The sequence below is a fragment of the Camelina sativa genome, chromosome 10 (assembly GCF_000633955.1).
Source record: "Camelina sativa cultivar DH55 chromosome 10, Cs, whole genome shotgun sequence".
NCBI lineage: Eukaryota > Viridiplantae > Streptophyta > Magnoliopsida > Brassicales > Brassicaceae > Camelina > Camelina sativa.
Window position 1 is genome coordinate 3,972,312 of NC_025694.1, and position 10,372 is coordinate 3,982,683.

The 10,372-nt window shown below is 37.2% G+C and overlaps 2 protein-coding genes across 2 annotated transcripts; both read right to left on the reverse strand.

Annotated features, from left to right (window-relative positions):
- LOC104716949 (putative L-ascorbate peroxidase 6) lies at positions 2,598–5,044 on the reverse strand. Its single transcript, XM_010434435.2, has 10 exons — positions 4,754–5,044; positions 4,491–4,596; positions 4,233–4,348; positions 4,020–4,090; positions 3,821–3,863; positions 3,635–3,731; positions 3,456–3,539; positions 3,238–3,359; positions 3,037–3,103; positions 2,598–2,839 (listed from the first exon to the last, which is right to left on the reverse strand). Exons 1-10 carry the CDS (start codon positions 4,923–4,925, stop codon positions 2,737–2,739), a joined length of 981 nt encoding a protein of 326 aa, XP_010432737.1. The 5' UTR covers positions 4,926–5,044; the 3' UTR covers positions 2,598–2,736.
- Positions 5,121–8,593, reverse strand: LOC104716948 (G-type lectin S-receptor-like serine/threonine-protein kinase SD2-5). Its single transcript, XM_010434434.2, has one exon. It carries the CDS (start codon positions 7,778–7,780, stop codon positions 5,300–5,302), a length of 2,481 nt encoding a protein of 826 aa, XP_010432736.1. The 5' UTR covers positions 7,781–8,593; the 3' UTR covers positions 5,121–5,299.

Genomic DNA, 10,372 nt, shown 5'->3' on the forward strand with positions numbered 1-10,372 from the left:
AAAAAAAAAAAAAAAAAAAAAACATTAAGTGGGAACCAAGTCCAGATTTATAAAATGAAACCCCGGAATTAGGGGGTTTAAGATATAGTTTAGATTGCTTTTATGTTTTGATTTTAAATTAGTACAAAAATGTGAGAATGAGAGAGAGAGACATGACCTTCTCATTTTCTTAATCAAAAACGGTGGTATAAAACTTTTTCGTCATTAGTTCTGCTTTTATGCACATATATATCATCATCCCCCACATTGTTATACTATTATACTCTTCTTCTTACATGGGACCTTTTATTCATCTACTTTAATTAACACCCTTTAATCTCCCATATATTAGAGGCCAGCTCATGGAATCTTCATTATTTCTTATTTGTCCACATAAACTAACGACCTTAATTATAATATAATGATCATGTTTTCTAAAGTTTAACACATATAATACTTCAAAAATTCTACCCATGTTTGTAGTCTAGTGGTTTTGTTCTACTTATTGCTTTGTATCATCATCATATATAACTTGTGCTTAAATTTGAAAACGTGCGCGTGTGTGTGTGAGAGAGAATTGTAGACAATTTTTAAGAAAACTTATTTCAGATTTATAAATAATATCTTTTTGATATAGAAAATAAATAATGGTACATCTATTAAATTTTACAATATTACAAAGTTGTAATATATACGTATACTAGTAAGTAAATTAATTAACAAGCACGCATTTCCCATTTTATAAATATAAAATATGCAAGTGTGTTACTTATTTAAATACATGCACCCACATGTACACACCAAAAAGCTTGCGGTAGGCCAAGAACTAAATCAAACTAAAGTTAACTATACTTAATTTCGTTGACTACAAAGAAAGTAAATAGTTTATTAGTACTAGTAAGTACCCAACTAACAACGTTAACTAATCCGCCTACTTAGAAAGTGTTTCTCCAGAATCTCAACTCAAAACCAATTTTGTTCGTTGATTTTAGACTTCAATATTTGCATCTATAGTTGGATTTGAGAATACTGGAAATGAGCTTTTGCGTAGAATAAAGGGTGTTTACATATCGTCTAGATGTGATACCAAGAACACGCTTCTTAATATTTCAATTTGTAGCTTTTTGGTCACCTTAGCAAAACATGTTTGTTTAGCTTAGTGAAAAGTTGAATGTGGTTTCAGTATATGCTATATATCTCACGTTGCTAATTAGTTTTATAAGTTTTTATTTGCATCATCAAAAATTGTTGGGGTTTTCTACCTCAAACTTAGTGAGATTTTTTATAAACAATTCATATAGTTGCGTAACAACTATCTCTCGTCGTTACATCCTCGACAACTCCTCACACATGCATAGTTTTTTTTGTCTCTGACCTAGTGGTGACACTATTACAAATATATACACTACTTAGCTTCGGTAATGTGTGAACCATAATACATGTGTGTATGTATAAGAACTTCTTAATATTAAATACTAAGCATTTTAGGGGAAACAAGTGTCCTACCATTTTCCCAACTAGTTGAGTTTGATGCGTTTTCTATTGAATTTGTTTATAATAACTGAAATAACTATTTTCTTTAGTAGAAAAGTGGTAACAACTTAAAGTATAATTATGCTGATTAACACTGAGGTGGTGAAAGAGAGAGAGAGAGTGATTAGAGAGTAAGCAAAGTGATTAGACACCAAAACCACTTTTATTAAGAGACAAGTTGGTCCAGTGATTAGGGTAAGATACAAGTACAACAGTGACATCTTTCCTTTCTTGCTGCTTCTCAAAACTTTCTCATTCCATCATCTCTACTCTGTCTCTATCTAATCCTAATTTCATTATGTTTATCTTTTATCATTTTCATATAATATATTTGAATGACTAATTCGTAACATTTTTTAGAAAAAATATATTTTTTTATTAATGCTTTTATTTTTACAAGAAATTAAAATTAATGAAAATATTATCTATATACATATTTATTTAAGTATTAGTACTAATCGTTTCCATTACTTTCGCATATTCTTATACTAATTTAGGCATATCCTCTTATGTGACATGGTATGACAATAGTCACACCACCTTGAGACTTGGATGTTCAAAAAACTTGGTGAAGTATGGTTGCTATCTGTGGGCAGTTTTTATTCCAGATTTTGATTTTATGTTGGTCGGTGTGTATCGTTGTTGGAAGATTCGCTTTACCATCCATAATATCTGTTTTATCTTATCCAATTGAATGCGATTGTACTACCCTTTGATCACATTGTATTTTATATGATAAATGATAATGACTAGTAGCCAAAAAAAATTAGTTGTTATACAAAACACACATGTTAGTATCTCTTTTGACATAGAAATGGCATATTCCTATAAGAACTACATCTACCTATGACGATTCGTACATGTTATCTATTCATTCATTGGTTTTGTGTTTATGAACGAAACATAACTAGTAAAATCTACTCGAACTAACTTAGTAATAATTGCTTTAATCCACATACGTCGAAACTGCTACGTTTGTAAACGCGCAAGACTAAAAACGTCATTGGTTTTTTCGTTTTGTAAAGTGGTTAAGATTACAATTCAATGAATTTAGTCAATGGAATTCATATCAAACACCGAGTAAGTTAGTGTAAATTTTGAGTATATTGGACGTTTAGTTTTGTAGTAGTAAGCAGAGAATCTTTTTACTTACTTGCAAATAAGCGTTATTACCCAAATTATTCAGGCATGTTTGAAACACTTATGAGCTTAACAAAAGATACATCATAACTTCTTCCATTTGGCCCCAGAATTAACTAGTTTGATATAAGCATTGGTGAAGTCTTCGAAGAACTTGTCTTGATCTTCTGCATATCGTTTCACCCACCTGACATCATTCAAACCACGAATCTATCTATATCAGTTTAACAGTTTTCCAGATCGCTCAAATGAAAAGAACATTGTTCAACAGATTCCAGTTTTATCCATGAGCCTATAGTCCAAGTGTTCAGCACATTACTCTACTCTACTTTAAATAATATTAGATAATCAAATGATAAAGTAAGAACTTTCAGAAACTCAGACCTTAAGCACTCATCATCGTCCACTAAAGCATGATCCGAAGGGAGGCCAACCATGCTCGTCATTTTGGCTGCATCATAAGAAGAGAACTATGTAAATACTTAATCTTAATCTTACAATCAATCTTCAGTACATAGGGGAGGAATGGTTGGAAACTTAAATTGTATGAGTAAAAGAACTTAAGAACTTTGTCATGAGACTTACAAGTTGATGTCCATGGTTTTTCAAGAAGGATTTTGTAGTATGCATTGTCAAAACCTGTCGGATCTCCAAAGCCTTTACTCCCTATTGTATGTGCCCCAGATAAAGCAACAAGCTCCTGAGTCCTGCAATGGCACACAAAATCATTGACGTCGAGTTACAAAACGTTGATACAAAAATATGTTATAACAACCCACAGCTATCTTTGTGTAAGGACTCACGAAAATCCTTTTCTTTTGAAGCATTCTTTTAAACCCGAGGCACTGAGGGTTTCTGGAGGTAGCTTGCCTTCTGGATCAGGTTGCCTGTTAACATGAAACAATCTCCCTGTTGGAAAGATAGAAACAGTGACCAGAGATCTATCGAACGAGGACAAAAACCATTTATGTTGTGCTTATACGTTGAATCAAGTCTTCCCAAAAGTACTGGAATTGTTGGGCCGCCACATATTGAAACTGCTTCAGATCCAGCGACAGAGATCATATCCGCCCAAGACACTGAGATAAGAGAGATTGTAAACATTAGCACCAAGGCGCATGACAGGAAACATGTCTTTAGTATACTGCATAGTTCAAATAGTAAATACCTGGTTGTATCTCATCAACATTAACCTTCGCTTTTGCTAGAACCTAACAAAAGAATTCATCTATCAAGAAGATTAGTTATTCGAATGTAACATATTTGACAAACTTATGATATAAGAGCAATAAAAAGGCAGTTACATAGATGCGAAATTACATGTTTATATGCTCACGCTAACAGATTAATAGAGAGGGATTTAGTGCCTTTAAGGATTTCTTCAAACCTGTGTTTTCAGGTCTCTCAAGTTCATATGCAATAGACCCGTTGATGCCACCTGCAATTAAACTCATAACCAAGAAGAATCAAGACACAATAGATCTTAACTTAGTGGATTGCAGTATCTATCTTTTACACAGATTCCATATCTAATTGTAATCTAACAAACAACTGTTTACATTTAAAAACTCATCCGTTACCTGAATTATCGTCCAGTTCAAAAGTTCCAGCATCATGAAACACTAAACGAAGCACACCAGCAGCCTTACCCTTTGTCACAACTTTTCTTATTTCGTTTTGCATCACTGGATAAATGCTGTAATCCAAACAGTCGCTTTGTAAAATTAGCACACAAGACATTGGAATACAATAACCTCAAACACTACTAATTCCAAATAGCCAAACCAAAATCCAGGCTTCAATTATACAAATATTAAGGAAGATTTATTCAAACTCACTCAGCTGCCTTGCTGCCGTATGGGGTAACCAAATGAGACAGAAGCTGCACTGTTGACAACATGACTACCATTTTTCTTCTACTGGAAACCAAATCAGGACGCGAACCTATAAATTATGCAGAAACAGAACAACCTCAGCACGAATCGAATCGGACTCGAAGCATTTAGTAATATGATTAAACGAAGCTCTTCAGTTCCGAGATCGACGGAAACGGGAAAACATATAATAGAAATGGTTAGCGATACTGAGAATCCGGTCTTACCAGGATCATCGGAGACGCAACGAATACGCCAATCTCTTAACGTTCTTACAACATGTTTCCCGGGAGATTCGAATTTGCCTTTGAATTTGAAAGAAGAAGAAGTTGGGCCGCACCGTAAAAGAGAAGTCTCCAACAGTGACGCAGTCGTCGTCGTCGTCGTCGCCGTCGTCATCTTTAACGGTGGGACGAGAATCACCGAGCCTCAGCTGATTCTTATGTGACACGTGGATTCGGTTGTCTACCCTCACGTATACAGTAAGCAAAAGGTTATATAGCCAATAGGAAGCGACTCTGATTGAGATAAAAGACACGTCATCATGCATTCGAAAGATACAAAATACTTTAAAACGACAAGGAGTTCTATCACAGTTGAGAAAAACGACGGGTAATCTATAGTATAATAAATCTCGGAACATACAATACTGAGAGAGTGAGAGAAGAAGACTATTCTTTCAAGATTTAAAACCCAAGAACAATATATATGGTGAGCCAAAAACCTATTTTAAGATTCTAAAAACTGGCTAAAAGAAAGAAAAAAAAAGATTACTATCTCGGACCGGAGAGTCTCACGGCGGAGAGATAATTCTCACTGTTACAGTCCGATGGTCCAGATGACGTAGTAGCACCGCCATCCTCACTGATCGACTTAAAGAAGCTTGAGTAAAGCCTTGATCCCATAGTAGAAGAACTTGGTGGCTGAACAACCGGAAAAACTCCTTCAAGCATTTGAACAACTTTGCTCATCGACGGTCTCGTTTGCATATCTTCTTGTATACACCAAAGCGCAGTTTTCATCGCCCTTTGAACCCTTTCGTCACTCACATCAACATTCTTCATCTTCCCATCAACAATATCCATAAGCTTCCCTTCTTCCATCTTCTTGAAAGCAAAAGATGGAAAATGGCATTTCTCCGAAGTTTCTGATGGATCATAGTTCTTTCTTCCTCCTATTAACTCTAGCAACACCATTCCGTAGCTGTAAACATCGCTCTTCTCTGAGATCGCGTAGTTTGTGATCCATTCCGGAGCTAAGTAACCTCTTGTCCCGCGCATTGTCGTGAATACATGGCTTTGTTCGCGGGTCATGAGCTTCGCAAGTCCGAAATCAGATACCTTGGCGTTGAAGTTATCGTCTAACAGGATGTTCTCAGGTTTTATATCGCAATGGACAATCCTTGAATCACAGTCTTCGTGTAGATACGCTAAACCTTTGGCTGTTCCAAGCGCGATGTTAAATCTTGTGTCCCAATCTAACAGAACATCTCCATCTTTTTTCCTAAATATCCATCTCTCTAACGAACCTTTAGATAAGAACTCGTAAGCGAGAAGCCTATGAGCCCCTTCAGCGCAGAATCCTCTGAGCCGCACCAGATGCAGATGATGAATGCTTCCGATTATACTTACCTCGGCTCTGAATTCTTTTTTACCCTGACCTATTCCTTCAAGTTTCTTCACGGCCAAACGAGAACCATCCGGTAAAGTACCTTCATAGACCGATCCAAACCCTCCTTGACCTAACTTCACCGAGAAGTTATTCGTCGCTGACTGAAGATCTTTGTAAGCGAACCTGATAGGCATCCCAGATAAATTCTCCAAGAAATTTTCCTCCTCTGAACTCTCTTGAGGAGCCTCCAAAATCATTTTCTTTCTCTTATGAATCCGGAAGGCCACAAATATCAAAACTGCGATGATAAAAACCGTCACCACGACAATAATCACTACATAAGGAAAATGTTTCCCACCATCTTCTCCGTTATCTCCACCTCCCGCACCAGTACTTGCAACCTTGATGTAAGAAACAAACCCGGAGCCTCCATTACCAGAGTTTTTGAAGCTTCCAATCCAATCAAACAAGAAGCAGTTACCAGAACTGTTCTGGAAGAAAAGACCAAGGCACGTGCAATTGTTGTTGCAGAACTCTTTACAACTATCAAGACTCGTTTTCTTGGAGAAGGGAGAAGCAAACCCTAGAGCGAAGTAATCTACACTATCCCCAGCATTTACGAGCTGCAACGGCAATGTGGCGTTATCCTTGTTTTTCTTACAGGGAGAAGTGATCCCGGTTTTGCAATCAGACCGAACCCGAGACAACCCGGGCGCACATCCACACACTTTAGAACCCGAGCAGACGTAGTAAGACCCACAAGGCTCGGGTGTTGCGCAAAGATCACCCGGGATTTTGGTAGAAGAATCAGCAGCAGATGCTCCGCTTCCGATATTTGAGAAAGAGATGACACCGTTGCTTCCCAAAACGGCGATCCAAGTTGCGTTATCATCTTTGTTGTCAGTAAATATAAACTGCCATAACAGAACCTGTTTCTCATCAAAGAAGCGCCATGAATTCCCAAGGAGAGACGACGAAGTTACCACGCCGTCTTTGTTGATGATCTTCTCTCTGGCACTTCCCATCGACCAATACGCTTGAGGAGGGGTCAAGCTATTCACAGATAAAACCATATCTCCTGATTTGATCTCGAGAGCAAAAGTCATGTTGCTGGAAGAAGGATTGCTAGTGAGCTTCATGCCTTGTTTAAAAGCTTGATTCGTAATGAGAGTATCTGTGGGATGATCAAAACTCTCCCAGATCGAAGTCCCGTCAACGGAAACAAGAACGAGATTCCCCGAGTCACGTAGCTCCATTCTCGAAGCATTTTTGCCTGAATTGTCCAGTCTCCAAACCTCAGTTCCGCCTTCTTCTCCACGCAGCACAACATTCCCGTTGTCGTCGAACACAAGATTGTCGGAATTGGAAACAGGGGAAGCTCTGTTCGCCGACCAGATCAATTTCGTGCTGCTCTTGTGAATGATGCTGAGCGTGAACAGAGTGACGGAAGCTTGTGTAGTTACGAAACCAAAGCCAAAGTCGGAGTTGTTGGAATTGAGGAAGATACCGTCGTTGTTGATGTAATTCATCTGAGATCCTGAAAACCCTGGAGTGATGCTCCCGGTGTACGCTACACCAGCGAGTAGAGGATCCGGTAAGAAGACTAGACACGTAACGAAGACGATGAAGAAGACGCCTCTCATGGTCTTCTTCGAAGATGGTGAATTTTACACAAATGGACAAGAATTAAACCCTTTAAAAAAGGATTTAAACTTTTGATGTCTGGGGATGAGGTCAAATGGATCTGAGAAAGAAAAAGAAAAAAAAAGAGAAAATTCCAGAAAGATGCAAATAGACAAATCTCAAAGCCCTGGCAGGTGAAATACTACGCTTCTCTAAATAGAAACTGATTGTTCCTAAGATTCATCACAGTACCCGACAAGAAGAAGATTGCTGGCCGAGACAGAGGTGAGATAAACAGAGTAGAAGCAAACAGAGAGAGAAACAAGAAACTCGCATTTGCGTTGTTGTTACAAAGCATAAAACTTCCCGACGATTTCAGACTGGAATTCAGATAGGAAGAGAGAGAGAGAAAGGAGATAAATTGATTAAAACCCAGAAACTGAAACGAGGAAAAAAATAGAAGTAGGGATTATTTTAGAGAGATTGGAACACACACACTCTGGGTTTTTGTTTTGTTTTGCCTCTCTGTCTCACAATCAGTGACGTTTGAATTTGGTTTGTCTTGATGGAGAAAGACGACAAGAGGGTTTGAGAGAGAGAGATGCTGCGAGTGAGTGGTCTGTCTAATTAAATCTCTCTGAGCGGTTTCCTTCAAATCCGTTTCCTTTTTATCTTTACCTCTTGTGAGTTGTGACCGTCACAATTTTATTTTCTTTTTGGACAGATCCGACCACTTGGGTTAGGGGACTTTTCTCTTTTCAAACAAACATGTTCTTAAATTTTTCCAAATTCTTGTGACCCTTTGACTTTTGTAAAGAAGAAGACGATGAAGACCCATCCACCATCTACTAAGATAATATTTTGCAGATTGCATCAAGGTTGAGGAAAATATACTACTATGTGCGTGAATAAAATTGCAGATTTGTTGATGAAGGCAACACATATTCATTTAAAAATAATACATTTAGGATGACGGGATTATTTTATTGTATTATTGTTATGGTTGAAAACTAAACACATATTTTTGTGATTGCTAACAATTGTGTCGTGTTAGTCGTTGTGTGGCTAAAATCTGAATTTGGGTTCGTGTTGTTAGTATGTTTTGCATTCAAAACGACGGATTGAGTTATCACCATTCACCACTAGTTAATTAATTTACTCATTTTTTTGATGAATCTCTAAACTTTGGTTAGAGTAAAAAAAACTAGTGGATTTCTTTTCCACCTGAAAATATATAAATTATTATACGATAATAAATGAAACATGTGGAAAAAAGAAAAACCATTACTGTACTCTGTTATCTCTCTCTAGGCTGCTGCTGCTTTAAATGAAGGGTCCCTTACAAATTGCAGCATCCAGCTCTTTTTTTTCTTAATTTGTGTTTATCTTATCATGAAATGTTATAATTTTAGAATTTCAAAGATGGATCATCATCAAACGTGAAAATATTTTGGTTTGGTATTAATATTGTGTCTAGTGTCTACTTACTTTGACGGATGATGATGAATGATTCAACACAGAACTACTTCCTCTGTTTCTACAGTAACTTTTACCGTGAGAAAGGGAAAACAGTTCCCACCTTTAAATTTTTGTCAACAAATAAGTACCTAACCCTTACTTTATAACACGTAAATTGGCCCAAAAAAAAAAAGAGATTAAGATGAGGAACGTGGGGAATTGTGAAAATAGAGGAGGTGATTTTGAGATTGTTAAGAGCACGCAGTGGAGTTTTTTTGGATTACTGAGACCATTTCTAAGTCCAAAAGAAAAGAAAAATTAAAAGAAATGGCCCACAAAAAGCAGGAACTGTTATTATACGGAGTATCGGAAGGCACAGTGAAGACACGGTACGTGTCAATTTCTAATTGAATTTGTTAAAATATATAACACAGTTTTTTTTTTCTCTTATTTTCTTCTTTTCCCCAATCTCTCTCTTTCCTCTCTCTCGACGAAACGGTGAAGAGATCTTGGTCCGTCGCAATCCATGCACGGCTCGCTCAATCCATGGCGATTACAACGATCTCGTCCTCCGAACATATCACCCGAAGATTCGGCGGTCTTCCGGAGATTTCAACTCTTTCTTTTGCCGGCGGATTCGCTGGGATTGTGTTCTTCTATGCCACCGCCGCATCGTCTCATGGTCAGGAAGTTCACGCTAATGAAGTTGTTCTGTATCAGTACGAGGCTTGCCCTTTCTGTAACAAGGTTAAAGGTATTTTTCACATCTCGAAATTTCTGCATCTGATCAGATTTTTTTATCATTGAAATTTTATGATTCAATCATGGTTAGAGCTTCAACATAGCGAGTGGTGGTTTTGAATTCGAGTTGGTTCTTGTTGTGTGTGATTTAGTAAGATAGAGATGGTTAGCTTTCATATGCTTCAACATAGCGAGTGGTGGTTTTGAATTCGAGTTGGTTCTTGTTGTGTGTGATTTAGTAAGATAGAGATAGAGATGGTTAGCAACATAGCTTTCATATTCTTCTTGTTGTATATATAATTTGGTCTCTATTCTTCACTTCACACCATCGTTGTTGCTTATTATTGTTAGCAATTAACCGATAGACTCTGGTCTAACTTACTTTTATATCTCTTGTGTTTTAGGATCTCTCC

Coding starts and splice junctions, on each gene's coding strand:
- LOC104716949 (XM_010434435.2), bottom strand. CDS start 4,925: ATGACGACGGCGACGACGACGACGACGACTGCGTCACTGTTGGAGACT. Junction 3,732..3,820: donor TGTTGATGAGATACAACCAG/GTATTTACTATT, acceptor CTCTTATCTCAG/TGTCTTGGGCGGATATGATC. Junction 3,104..3,237: donor AAAACCATGGACATCAACTT/GTAAGTCTCATG, acceptor CTTATGATGCAG/CCAAAATGACGAGCATGGTT.
- LOC104716948 (XM_010434434.2), bottom strand. CDS start 7,780: ATGAGAGGCGTCTTCTTCATCGTCTTCGTTACGTGTCTAGTCTTCTTA.